The 14,213-nt window shown below is 43.6% G+C and overlaps 1 protein-coding gene across 1 annotated transcript in view; it reads right to left on the reverse strand.

Annotated features, from left to right (window-relative positions):
- The window catches only part of FBLN5 (fibulin 5), a 54,041-nt gene that overhangs the window by 11,529 nt on the left and 28,299 nt on the right, over positions 1-14,213 (reverse strand). Inside the window, exons 2-5 of the mRNA XM_073350702.2 lie at positions 11,896-12,018; positions 5,488-5,604; positions 3,997-4,116; positions 1,386-1,508 (exon numbers count right to left, since the gene is read on the reverse strand). Of these exons, the coding sequence (XP_073206803.1) occupies positions 1,386-1,508; positions 3,997-4,116; positions 5,488-5,604; positions 11,896-12,018 (483 nt within the window). The remainder of the gene's footprint in view (positions 1-1,385; positions 1,509-3,996; positions 4,117-5,487; positions 5,605-11,895; positions 12,019-14,213) is intronic.

Here is a 14,213-nt window from a genome sequence, read left to right on the forward strand (position 1 = left end):
AGCCCCTCTCATCTCTTTGGGATGGCACACAAGGAAAGTGGGGATGCATACGTAGACCACACAGCCACTGCTAAAGACAGTTCCCCAGTCACGGGTACAAAGAGCGTATGCCCAACCCGAAGTGCACTACACAGAGGGACAATCACTCTAAGGAGAAACGTTTTTTCATCCATCCCTCTTTTAAGCCAGGTTTCATTATATTATTAATAGTTTATTTCTCAGTTTCTGGCAGAGCCCACACAGTGATAGGCACTGCACAAATATAAAAGGAGTCATGGCCCCTGCCCCAAAGAGCTTGCAATCTAAAAAGTTAAACAGACACAGGGGAGGGAAGGGGAGTATAACATGCCCATATACTGATAATGCAAAGTTTTCTGAAAGAATTGTTGGACATACAATGTCCCCATTTGCCCCTCAACCTTGCTCTTCTTAGCCAGCTAATAAATGAAACATTCAGAATACAGGGCACTGATCCAGTGCCGTTCAGTATGGGGTCAGGTACACTCTGCTATTGGAAGTGCCATTTGCGGGGAACGAGGGGTTTGGGCATTAAAAATTTCAAACCACACCTTACTCCATGAATGCTGCTACTGAGACGATTAAAAAAAATCTCTGTATTGATCAACCCCGCATAACATCTCAACCCTGCAGGATTTATTTTTCAGTGATTGTACAGAGGGTGCACATTAAAGAAAGAGCAGACTGCTCCTATGCTCACAGCCAGCTTAAAACTGGCCGAGAAGCCACAGGCAGAAAGCTGTATCGAAAGGGAGAAGTGAGTCCAGCAGCTATGGTACAACCACTGCTACAGCTTAATGCAGAACATACAGAACAATAAGTGGAGATACAATAAAAAAGAAAATGCCCCAGGCACACAGTCATGGCAGTCAGTTGATCACTTTCTGATCCTATAGTGCAGGACACACCTATAGATGCAGGGACCAGTGCTCTAGGTTTGAGATTAGCTCTACTCAGTAATATACTTTAATGAGTTAATAGCATTTCAAAAGCTCCAGAGTAAAGTAGGGGCTGGCAGTGGACCCAATCCTCATTTCCCCCATTGGAGTCAGTAGGTGTTTTGCCACTGTCTTCAGGGAGAGAAAAACTGGCCCATTAGGTACCTTTCTGTGCAACCCTTACTCACAATAGTGAGCACTTACTCATGCAAATAACCCCATTTATCTTAATAGGATCACTCATGGGAGTAAGTACTCACCAGCATATGCACAATACACCCCCTAAGAATATTTCCTATCTTTTGCAATGCCAAAATCAGGCAAACATCTCAAGTCTTGATTCTCAGTGAATCAGCTTAATTTTCCTTCCAGAACTATGAGCTATTTACTGTTTGGTTGGGTTTTAGTTCACGGTTGGAATGTTCTTACCTTGGCAGCTTCTGTTATCATCAAGCAGAACATAACCAGGGGGGCAGGAGCAGTAGTAAGAACCGGGCTCATTCACACATTGGTGCTGGCAAAGGAACTCTGAGAAGCTGCACTCATCCATGTCTGCAGTTGTAGAATGAAGTTTAGAATGCTTTGTGTTAAAGGAAAAAGGACTTTCCCCTAAACAGAAGTCCGTCCTAACTACAATGCCTGTCACAACAAAAGTTCATAGAGCTATAAGATCATGGTGTTTGCTATTCAGCTCAGTTTAATAAGCCAGATTCAACTTTGATGTCAATCCACTGACTTTACTGAAGTTATACCAGGGTGAATATGGCTCATGGTAGCTAGGAATGAATGTAAATTATTACTTTACTTGAAAAAGGAAAATGATCCAATTTACTATTGTTTACGAAGCCTCACCTATGTCAAGCCAGGCCTACAACTATTAATAAATGATAATGAAACCCACTCTCAGGAGATATACCTGCTCGGTGTGTGTAATCAGTCAGGGTGGCTTACTTGACTGATTGAAATAACCTTCTAGTGTTTCTTACTCTTGTTAGCCCTGCAGAGCCAACACAGCTAAGAGAGAGTTAACTGGATTTTATTCCTTTTTATGCATCATCAAGAGAATTGTTTAAGTTCCAGTCAGTTACTTGTCACGCAGGGTATAGTTTGGCCTGCAGAAGCTTTATTACTGGTGATGATGGAAGGAACTTGACTCTCAGGTCCCCAGATAAAAAATTTTTAAAATTGTTTTAATTTTAAACTGACATCTGTGATCTGGGTCATGACAGACATGGAACTCCAGGGGGCCATTTTTAAATAGCTACTTTTTAGAATAAAGTACCAGGGAAGACCATTCAGCCCCAAGTAGCCCCAAGGCTACTACGCCATTTTAATTCAGGATCATCTCTACTATGCAACTGAATGTTGCAGGTCATGGAAGTCAAGGGGGTGGGGTGGCCTATGATAGGTTTCTCTATATTTTTAAAAATACAACCTGTTTTGTTAATTCTTCTGGAAGACTATGGCAAAACTGGCATTGCCTTCAGAAGTCCAGTGCAATTTTCTAAAGCTCTTTGCTATGCCAAATTCTGCCGTGTCACCAGATTATTTATGCTCCTTAGGGCCCACTCCTGCATGCCTGGTACATTCAAAGGCTCCTGTTGACTTCAGGGAGGGTTTTTGGTGGGCGAGAAACACAGAGTCAGGCCCATAATGACTTGCTGACAGTTCTCTGTGCAGCTATATAGGGGACTAGCTCTCCTCCTGTAGGGAGCTGAGTGCCTCACGTCCCATTGATGGCAGCTGAAGGTGAATGCATTCAGCACATTTTCAGCTCTGGCTCTCAGTAGCAGAAGTACACCCTCCGCTAACCTGCATGGACAAGGGGAGGGTTTGGGTGTAGAGCAGAGGCTTTGCAAATAACGGAGTCCGTCTATGTCATCTATTCTGTTTGATACATCAGTGCATCCAACTGAAATGTTACTTCCCAACTTTTTAATTAAGCTTTCTCTACAGGTGAGGTAGCATTGAATGAGAAGCTGGAGAGTAAAAGGATACATTCCTCTTATTTCCTTATTATCAGAAAACCTGTTTCTAATTGTCCATGTGGTTGGCCATTCACTTACATCTTGCTTCACAGGTAGAACTACATAGGTATGTTTCCATGATCCAGATGTTACAGACCTGACCTAGCTCTAATCTAAGGCACAGAAGGTCTGAATCCCTTTCTTTATAATTAGGCTTGCAAAGAACAATGGCTGAACATACACTGCACGTCATGTTTTTTCTTTCAAACACAGCCCTTTACATCTGTTTAGTGTAAATTAAAAAACAAAGCTTTTCCAGTGAGGTTTTTTCCTTCCAAGAAATATTGGCTGGATTCTCTCATTTAAACAGACTGTGGGGACACACACCAAAGAAGTAAGCCTAACTATTCTTTTTCAATTAAGCAAAATAAAGCAACAAAATGAAAATGAGAGAGGGGAAAAAAACAATGTTGTCACAATTTTCCAATAATACTGCTACATGGTGGATGGATCACTCCTATCTGATTAAATTCAACAGTGCTCATGAGGATGTTTCTTGTTTCTTTAAATCTGTAGCAGGCAGGTGGGGCTGGAAAATGTTTGGGGACGTTCTGCAGTAAAGCAGGGCAAGACGGATAACGTGCTTAAGTACCTGTTGAATTAAGGTAAGCTATTTAGTATATCAGGGCAAGAGTAGATTTTGGAATAATGTTATTTTATTTATGCCAATAAAGTTCCTTGGTGAGTGTTAGAAGAAAGCAACTCTTTTCTGTGGTTCTTTACCATTGTCACAGAACAGTTCTAATGCTTAGTCTATTTCTTTAAAACCATTATGAGAAAAAAAGAAACACCACCACTGATTTTTGTGTGGTTTCTTGCTTTTACCTTCCTGTTTAACTGAAATTAGGAAGAGATGAATTGCTCTACTGGATTGGATAGGTAGATATATCCTACTTCTAACAGTGGACCATACTTGAAACTTCAGAGGAAGGCATATAAAAAAGAATACATTACAAAGAATGATTTAAATACAGTTAACTCCCTCCCCGCACCAAATCACAGAAGACAGTTACCGCTGCAGCTAATTCCATCAGCTTCCAGTTCATAGCCAGGATCACAGCGACAGAGAAAAGAGCCATATGTGTTGACGCAGTTTTGCACACAAGGGTTCTGGGTTGTACATTCATTCACATCTACAGGAAACCAATACTCAGTTTATCAATGACTTCTCCCAAGGCACTGCTTCTAATTAATTACTATTACAATCAAACATTAGAAAGGACTTAATAGTACAGGCATAGCAGTTTCGTCTGGTTCTCTTGCAAAGGTTTGACTCAGTTTGTATTGTTGGTATTTAAGGCTGATGAATTGTAAGGAAAAAAGTGGTTGGAAACACAGGCCATGCTGTATGTAAAGCAATTGGGAACATCTTCCCTAATGCTGTTGCTGAGGCACTTGATAGCATTGAATATGAGATCAGAGAGTCTGATATTTAACAAGTCTGCCAAGTCTTGAACCTACCCCTGCTGAAGGAAGAGGGTCACTTACAACTGAGACTTCTTGGGGAAAAAGCTGCTTGATCTGTCTATGATCAGAAAATAACAAGAAAGACTGGGATAAACTATTTACTGCAGATGCTTCCTTGTTTATCTAGTAATTTTAAGATTCTCCGACTGATTTAATCTGAGCAAGACCAGGCCCAAAGCAGCAGGATAAATCTAGGGAATGCTGATGTAATGAGGAAACACTCCTTATACAATCCTGTGGTTACCATAAAGCAAAGACTTTCCTTTTAGGACACTTGCAACTCCTGGCAAGTCTTTATCCCATTAACACTGAGACATTCCCTGAGAGCTGCTTTGAAGTATTTTACTGTTCAAAAACAGACATATAACATTGATCGTGAGATCATAGAGGCTCTGATCCGGTAAGGCACTTAAACACACTGGAGAGGAAGAATGGTCCAATAGGGCATTAATCTGGGACTTCGGAGACCTGGATTCAATTTCCTGCTCTGCCACAGACTTCCTATGCAATTTTGGGCAAGTCACTTCATCTCTCTGAGTCTATTCTCCATATGGAAACTGAAGCTAATGGTACTGTCCTACCTCACAGGGGTGTCGTAAGTATAAATATGGTAATGACTAAAAGGTGCTCAGATACTACCGTGGTGGGAGTCATATGAGTACCTACAGGAACCTTTACCCTGAAAGCTGAAATTCCAGCACGAGGAGACATACCTGCAGGATCGAGCTAGCATGCTAAAAACAGAGTGCGGTTGTGGCAGGTTGCCCTGAGCATGTGCCTAACAGCTTGGACAGAGATGTACCTGGGACGGCTAGCTGCTCACACCGCAGTGGCTACGCTCTATTTTTAGCACACTAGCTCAATCAGAGCTAGCACAGCTGTGTCTCCTCCAGCTCAAAGTGTAGCCATACCCTATAACAGACAGTACAACACATGTGAACTCAGCCGGATATTCATTTTCTTAAAGTTACACACATGCTTAAGTGCTCTGCTGGGCTGGAGCCAACACTGCAGTAGTTATTGCCTGTATACAGTACCTTGGCATGATCGTCCATCATCATTAAGGGTAAAACCTGGATTGCATGTACAGGAGTAGGAACCAGGTACATTGGCACACAGCTGCTGACAGTAGCCATAGCGACATTCATCTATGTCTAAAAATAAAAAAAGATGCAAAGTACAGACACGATTGTAGTTGTACTTGTCCTACATAGCATTAGATGAACTCATGTAACCGTAGGACTAAAATCTACTCATAACGAGGGGGGAAGGGATTAATATACGATATTCTGACTCCAGATCTCGAACAGCCAAAGTCTGAAGCATTCAGATGGAAGGTTGCTCGAGTCCATCTCTCCCCAAGACAACACAGCAATACATTTTGTTCTAAGTAGCTGAAATGTAACCATGGGAGCTGATTGGTTCCATGGTCAGTTGTAAAAGATTCTGCTCAATGCTACATTATCAAAAAGCCCAGGTCACACACCATCAGTAGCTACTCTTGAATTGTGTCTATTCGCATATAGTACAAAATATTATACTGTATTTTTGTAATGGTTAGGTTGTACTCCCGATCACTTACACACACATATCAGGGCTACTCACATAGTAAGGTGAGCAGGATTTGGCCCCAAAAGCTGCTTTTAGTCTTAGACGTGGCAATCTTTTTATCATCCTGAAAACTATTTTTATGGGTCTGTTTTCACTGGTTTATGAGGAAACTTTAAAATATAAGAATTCATAGCGTCACTAAAATAACTTTTTTGTTGTTGAACTGCAGCATTAACAATCATTGCATTTGACTGTCATGAGCAAGAGACAAGATTGAAAGACACAAGTATAATGTAAATTTGCTCTCTGATGGCACTGGAACCTAATAAACATAATTATAAAAGTTAGGAAGAGTTTTAATCCTTGCTTCAGAGCAGAAATAAAACACCTGATGAATTGTCTCTTTTGTGGCTATTCATTTTCTTTCGGATCAGCTGCCTTCTAATTTATGGGGTTTGTTTTTTGGCTATCCTCAAAACTTCATATCCTTCCAACAGTGAGTAAAAGTTTATGACCCTGCTTAGATTTTTCTTTATGGGTGATTCAAATAAGCTCTCAGAGCAAATACTGCATTGATATTCAACTTCTATCTCTAGTGACAGCCCAAGCCTTGTAGTGACAGCACATGGGAAAGATGATCTTGGAAGACGTTCCCTATATGAGTGCTTCCTGTAAACAAGGCCATGGGTGAATAGTTTACTGGAATAGCAACTCATTCTTCTCTCACTCTCTCTCTCTTTTGTTTTTTTTGTTTGAGCTGGAAAGTACTGCTGTGTTTGGAAAAACTATAATTATATAAAAGTCTGTGGTGATCTGGAAAAATAACAACTCAGTTTGATGAAAGCTTAACAGACTTGCACTTGGAGAACCAGACCTGAGCTTCCTCAAAACTGCATCCCTAAGACACTCCGGTGCAATATTAAATGATAACATCCAGCCAGTGAAACACTACGACATACACAGAAAACCAGTCAAACAAACACTTCCTTGAGTGAGGGGATGATTCTTGGCTGAATGTCCAGTGGTGCTGAGAACCTGCAACTTTCATGGAGTTCAGTGCAAATTGCTGGTGCTGACCACCTCTGAAAATCAGGCCATATGTTTCCAGCAACTTTTGAAAGCTGCATTTTCTGAATTTGATTTTCTAGGTTGACTCTTGCTCCCCTTACTCACAAGGCTATAACCACTGGGCCTGAGTCTTCTCTCTGCCATACCAGTTCCATGCTGGTGCAACTCCTTTGATGTGAATGGAGCTCCACTGGCATAAGCCAATCAGACTTGTTGTCTTCCATCTATTTACTAGGGTGAGTAAGGAAAGCAGGATTTGCTCTTTATGGTGTCAGGTATATCAGAAGTGTCTCCAGAAGCTCCAACACATGCGAAAATCAGAATACAGATAGTTTCAGTTTTGTCTCGGTCACACACAAATGTACAAATAGCAGTTCGTCGTTTGTCATTTATCATGTACTTTTTGTCATAATATAGGCATTCTCTGACGTCTTACTTCAAATTGGTTATGTTCCCGGTTTGGATTTTAAAGAAGAAATTTGGTGTTAAAGACTATTTCATCCAATGGAATATTTGAATAGTTTGAATATTGAGGTGATTTTATATTACCACGAAGAATGGACCACACTGGGTAGCTGCTAGCTAGCTATATCCAGTTTATCATGTTTAAGTTTTGGGGTTTGTGTGGCAATTTTGTCAAAGAAATGGCTGAGGAAGCTAAGTTAAACAGGACAAAAGTAATGGAAATATGTTTAAAAGGGGCACTGATTTTCACCTTTAATAGATTTATTTTCTGTTTTAGTCCAATGCCAAGATGACCCACATACTAGTGACAGGTGTGTCATACAAACATCGGCATAGATAGGTTAAGCCCTAATCCTGCAAAGTTTTAGTTGCGTTCTCAACTTTAAGCATGTCAGTACGTCTGTTCTCCTTAGTGGCACCACTCACAGCACTGAAAACATAGTGCATGCTGTGACCAAGTTCCTGCTCTATCTCGGTGGGTCTTGCGCTTATTGGCGGATTTGCTCGCCTCGGAGCTTCACGCCAACCCTCAGTTTGGCCGTTTTCGTGAACCCACGGTCCAGGTCGACTCCTCCTGTGTCTGACAAGGAGTTGGGAGGTTTAGGAGGACCTGGGCCTGCCCTCTACTCCAGGTTCCAGCCCAGGGCCCTGTGGAATGCAGCTGTCTAGAGTGCCTCCTGGAACAGCTGTGCGACAGCTACAATTCCCTGGGCTACTTCCCCATGGCCTCCTCCCAACACCTTCTTTGTCCTCACCATGGGACCTTCCTCCTGGTGTCTGATAATGCTTGTACACCTCAGTCCTCCAACAGTCCACGTTCTCACTCTCAGCTCCTAGCGCCTCTTGCTCAGTGCCAAAATCTTAGCAACCGGTTCCCTCCTCACCCCATGAGGGGGTTGCGGCCCACCCCCGCCCCCTGGACTTCTGCCTCATCTACCCCCCTCCCCTGTCCCCTGACTGCCCCCAGAACCGGGCCAGAGGGTCTCGTGGGCCACTGTAGTGGGTTCCCACCCCATCCCTAAGAGCCAGAGGGACCTGCTGGGGCGAGGTGGGGAGTCCCGGCAGTGCTTACCTGGGGCAGCTCCCGGGAAGCATCCAGCAGGTCCCTCTGGCTCCTAGGGGCGGGGGAGCGGCCGCTTCCCCCACTGATCACATTGAAAGTGGCGCCTTAGGCGCCGACTCCCTGGGTGCTCCAGGGCTGGAGCCCCCACGGGAAAAATTTGGTGGGTGCAGAGCACCCACTGGTAGCTCCCCGCCCCGTGCCCGGCCCCAGCTCACCTCACCTCTGCACTGCCTCCTCCCCTGAACGTACCGCCCTGCTCTGCTTCTCCTCCACCGCCTCCCCCAGCTTCCCGCAAATCAGCTGTTCGCGTGGGAAGCCAAGGAGGGTTGAGACGCAGGCGGCGGCTTCGTGCTCAGGCCCAGGGAGGCGGAGGCGGAGCAGAGGTGAGCTGGGGTGGGGAGTGGTTCCCCTGCACGGCGCCCCCCCCAGGTTACCAGCTGTGGCACGGGCGGCTCTCCTCATGCCCCCCTGCCCTAGCTCACCTCCGTCTCCCTGGGCCTGAGCGCGAAGCTGCCGCCTGCTTCTCAGCCCTCCCAGGCTTCCTGCGCAAACAGCTGAGTCGTGGGAAGCCGGGGGGGCGGAGAAGCAGAGCAGGGCAGCGCATTCAGGGGAGGAGGCGGAGTGGAGGTGAAGTGAGCTGGAGCCGGGCGGGGAGCTGCTGGTGGGTGCTGAGCACCCTTTTTTTTCCCCCATGGGTGCTACAGCCCCGGAGCACCCACAGAGTTGGCACCTAAGGTGCCACTTTTGGCCAGTGGTTAAATTTAGAAGCCCTTTTAGAACTAGTTCTCCCTCGCAGGACAACCGGTTCTAAAAGGGCTTCTAAATTTAACAACCGGTTCTAATGAACCCGTGCGAACCAGCTCCAGCTCACCACTGCTCTTGCTCCCAGCTCCTAACACACACACCACAAACTGAAGTGAGCTCCTTTTTAAACCCAGGTGCCCTGATTAGCCTGCCTTAATTGATTCTAGCAGCTTCTTGATTGGCTGCAGGTGTTCCAATCAGCCTGTCTGTCTTAATTGTTTCCAGAAGGTTCCTGATTGTTCTGGAACCTTCCCTGTTACCTTACCCAGGGAAAAGGGACCTACTTAACCTGGGGCTAATATATCTGCCTTCTATCACTCTCCTGTAGCCATCTGGCCCGACCCTGTCACAATGCTTAAGTCCTTGCAGGATCAGGACCTACAACTGTAAAATCTCCAAGACAAGGACTTTGTTTTTGCAGGAACCTTTTTTCCTGACTGGCCCCTCTTGGCACCACTGTGTAACTACTGTGCTGGCACTTACTGGCTAAATGTTAAATAGCACCACCAACCACAACTTGGTTAGACAGATGTGCTGTTCTTACTAGCAGTGAAGAAATGTACCAACAGAGACTGCCTTCGTAAACTCAACCCAGCCCTCCAAATATGTTTAAATTATCTTTTTTTTTTTTGTCATGTGCCCACTGGAAATGGATTCTCCAGGGCCTGTGGAAAAGTACAGAAAACCGAGAAGACTCTTTCTGACATTTTTGGAAAAATGCAGAGGAGTTTTTTCAGCACAGCTTTTCTTGTTACATCCCTGCATTGCTTTGTAGTGATCTTCCCCACCCTTACTCACAGTTACCTAAATCAACCATTGAGATGTTACTGTCTCTTTAAAATAGCATAAACAGATATTCTTGGGCAACCTCAGCTCAGCAGGGCAGTCACTGTGGGTCTCTAATACTTACACCAAGCATCAAAGTGCTTGAATTCTGACTCAGGGCCAAATCCTGGTTCTTGCACATAGCTCATGTACTTGGGTTGTGCACAGGGGAACTACATGGGGATTGTTACATGACAGGGCATGGTGCAGAACACCCACACAACCCCATGCACAAGAATCCATAATATCACAGATCACTCACTAGCCCCAACTCCCCACCTCAAGAGGCAGGCTGAGGAGTCACACAGAAAGCATATAGGCTTCCTGAATGGCCTATCTGTGACATCTTCTATCCCAGGAGGCAGAATGACTCAATTTCCACTGAAAATAGGATTTTCTGTGGCCCTTACTAAACCAGAGAATTTAGCACTCTGTCTTCTGTTTCCCAGGTCTCTAGGAGAATAGGAGTTACAGGAACCTGCACTAGAATTAAAGGCGCAGGGGACTTGCTAACTTCATACCACCCCCAGGTGAGTTACACAACAGCTTTTAGCAGCAGTTAAAAAAGCAGCCATGCAATCCCTCATTCCAATTGCTAGACAGGAGGAGGAGGAGATGAGAAATAAATTCCAAGGAAAATTCCAAGGACAAATTCCAAGGAAAATGAGCCGGGAAATCCCATTCTCCTTCCAGCTGAGGTGGTATGACACTGAAGTCCCATTATGGAGAACAGGTGAGCAAACAGCCTGTGCTGAGAGGGGGAAAAAAGCAGGGAGAGAGTGTAACGAGAACATTAAAAACACATTCAGTCATGTCTCTGACTTAGATAACTTGGCCTAAAATTAAAGCCCATGTCAGTGCCTGTGACTACTGATTGAGGGGAGTGGGTGGGGCGTGGGGGAAGTGGTGGAGTTTGCACCTTTGCTGTTGCTGCTGTTTGATAGGGTTTGGTTTTTCACATTGCAGGGCATTGCAGACACTGAGAGATTAATTGACTCTCTGCAGCTGACAGAGAGAAGAGCTCTGAATCTGCTGAAACAGCACTGGTTTCAGACTCACATGTTTGCTTATGTCCAAGATTTTCCAGTGGGTTCACTGCTCTGTTTCTTGATGTTATTATTACTGAGCTCCTGCTCTCTAGTAATGTAAGCACCTTAGATCAGGATTGTGACCAGGTGAAAAGGACATGTGTTGCTGGTGTGTCATATTTTTGTGAACTAGAATATACAAAAGGGGCTGCTTTCATAGTGCAAGTCAGTAACATGGATGCCAGTCATATGGCATTGCCATTTTGTTCCATGTGGGAGTCTTTTGCCAAGAATACTATTGGCACTTAACAAATGAGAAAGATGTTAGCTTTCCACATAGGCCAAGGGTGAGCTCTGTATTTGACAAAGACTCTCAGTGATGTCAGTTCACCTCTGTACCACCATGCACACATCAGAATCCTAATTGTCCAAAATGATGGAAGATTTTTAACACAGAAGAAATATTAAAATTATGGAATTTGGAAGACCCATGTTAACAATCCAACTTTAATTATCATCAAAACATTGGGGAGACAGAAAGAGACTATAATCATGACTAAAATGAATTGGATTCATCAAATGGACACTGATTTTCCAGAATCACTCTAGAGAATGTATATCAACACTCCAGAAGAACATACCTAAACACTGGCCTTCTAAGAGCCAATAGCCCTCAGTGCAGGAGCAGGTGTATCCTCCTTCAGTGTTTATGCAGATCTGGGTGGGGTTACACTGGTGTGACTCGGAAGCACATTCATCAATATCTGAAATATAGAAATGTACCAACAAAGCTTTATATAATTATTAAAACAAATGCTGAGTTTATTTTAATTGTATGCACACTTGAAATATATCAGAGGATGAATCTGAGAAGAAATCAAAGGAAGTTGGACTAGATGGAGTGATTTCGAACATACTCAGTGTTTGAGGCATTGCATAGAAATTCATAGAAAACTCCAAGTTGCAAGGTGCGGGAGTCAGTGGGGAAGGTACTCTACACCTCTCAGAAGGTACTCAGATCCCTGCAGGATCAATCCCACAAAAGTGATTGTTTCCTAGAGCTGATCAAAAAAGTGGAATTTCCATCCCACAGGAAATTTTCGGTGGCTCCGTTGCGAAGATTAATATCAACCTACCCAAAACAAAACATTTCATTTCAATTTCCCTGATTTCTTGTTGAAAATTTCAGTGAAACCCTATTTTCCAAGAGGAAGAAGAGTTCAGTGTATGCTCCAAATCTTCTCTCTCACCAACAGAAGTTGGTCCAATAAAAGGTATTACACTTTACTCACTTGTCTTTCTAATAGGAAAATGTGTCACTCAAAAAACATTAACCAGCCTTATTATTTTCAATGCATTTGGCATTTTATTACCACCTTCTTTGGGGGTTTTTTTGTTTGCAAATAACACTTTGATATTCATATAAACTGGGATACTGTAACCTAATTGATTAAAAAATTGCATCACTGGAGCCCTCAAGTTGCCACCATCACCTTGGTTGCCGGTGTTGTCACATGTTGCTCCCCCATCCATTCACTGCGATGCCTCAACGCTTTGAGAATTCCAGCAGATCATAGAAAACGAATGTGTCCACATCCACTGGGACCTTAACAACGTCCCTCACCACCACTTGAAGTCCCAAAGCCCTTTTGGACCCATGTGTTTAACCTTCATCAATGCAATTTCAACTCTGAAGCTTGGAAAGTCAAATGGAGTTCACAAAAAGTTACAAACACTTTGTGAAAGACCCAGTGCAGAAGATCCCTGGCTTTGATTTCCTGTGAAGCTCATAGGCAACCCTAAACTGCATCCGCACAAACCATGGCAGATGCAGATACTTGCTGCACAAATGGAAAATTAAAGTCTCTCCAGTGTGTAACTGTGGTCACCCAGAACAGACCATGGAACATATAACAATTCAATGCCCGATTCACAGATATGAAGGAGGCATCAGTGTGATACCCTCCGCTAATCTTGACACAATTATCTGGCTTACCCATCTGAATGTAAAATTATAGTTGTTGCTCTACATCTACATCAGCCATACAAAGAAGAAGATTGATTAACACTGCCTTTCAGTCATAAGTTCAATTTGAACCCCTCCTTGTCTGATATCTTTCCCAATGTTTTTGGCATTGCTTTTGGCTCTAGAGATCAGAAATGGAATAGTCAGATGATAAATGGTGACATTCTTTCAGCCAACTTAGATATCTATGTTTTATTGATGATTTTAAAATTATTCTTGATTCCATCATACTGTGTGCTGGCCTTTGTTGAGTTATCATGGCATCATATTGATGCTACTCCCTCAAACCCTCCCTTGATGTTTTGTTAACCCCAACTTTGTAGTGTCATGACTGAAATCTGCGTGTAAGCCGTGGATCACATCTGTGCATCTATCTTGTGAGGCATCTAGTGCACTCTGGATGTTGTAAAAGAACAATAGCAATAGAATTACTGAGCCACGCAGACTCAGTGTATTTAATGTATACTTATATAAATTGTACACTTTCCGCACCCGTCATGTGTTATTTGTCTTTGTATATTGAGAACCCTTGATGGTAGGGATTGTATATTCTTCTGCATGTAGACAGCACATTGTGGGTATCAGCCAAATACAGATAACAGATAATTATGGTAATGTGTTTTTCATCAAAATGCTTTCTGTTTTTTACTTACACTTTTTATTTTAAGAGCAGGAACATGGGACCCTACCAGCCATGACTGCTGTGCCCACAGTAAGTTCTTGGTGGGGCTTGGCCCTGCGCCTCACAAAAGGCTGCATTCAGGCCATGCCCTCATTCCATGCTCACAACTTCCAGTGCCATTAATGGCAGAGGCACAGTGTGATCGAAAATGAGGGCAGGAGCAGGATCTCAAGGTATTATGTGGTGCAAATAGTGTTTGAAGAGTATTGACCTTCCTTCACTGTTTTCTCTTCATTCTTTATGCACAGTAG

The sequence above is a fragment of the Lepidochelys kempii genome, chromosome 6 (genome assembly GCF_965140285.1).
Source record: "Lepidochelys kempii isolate rLepKem1 chromosome 6, rLepKem1.hap1, whole genome shotgun sequence".
In the NCBI taxonomy this organism is placed as follows: Eukaryota; Metazoa; Chordata; order Testudines; family Cheloniidae; genus Lepidochelys; species Lepidochelys kempii.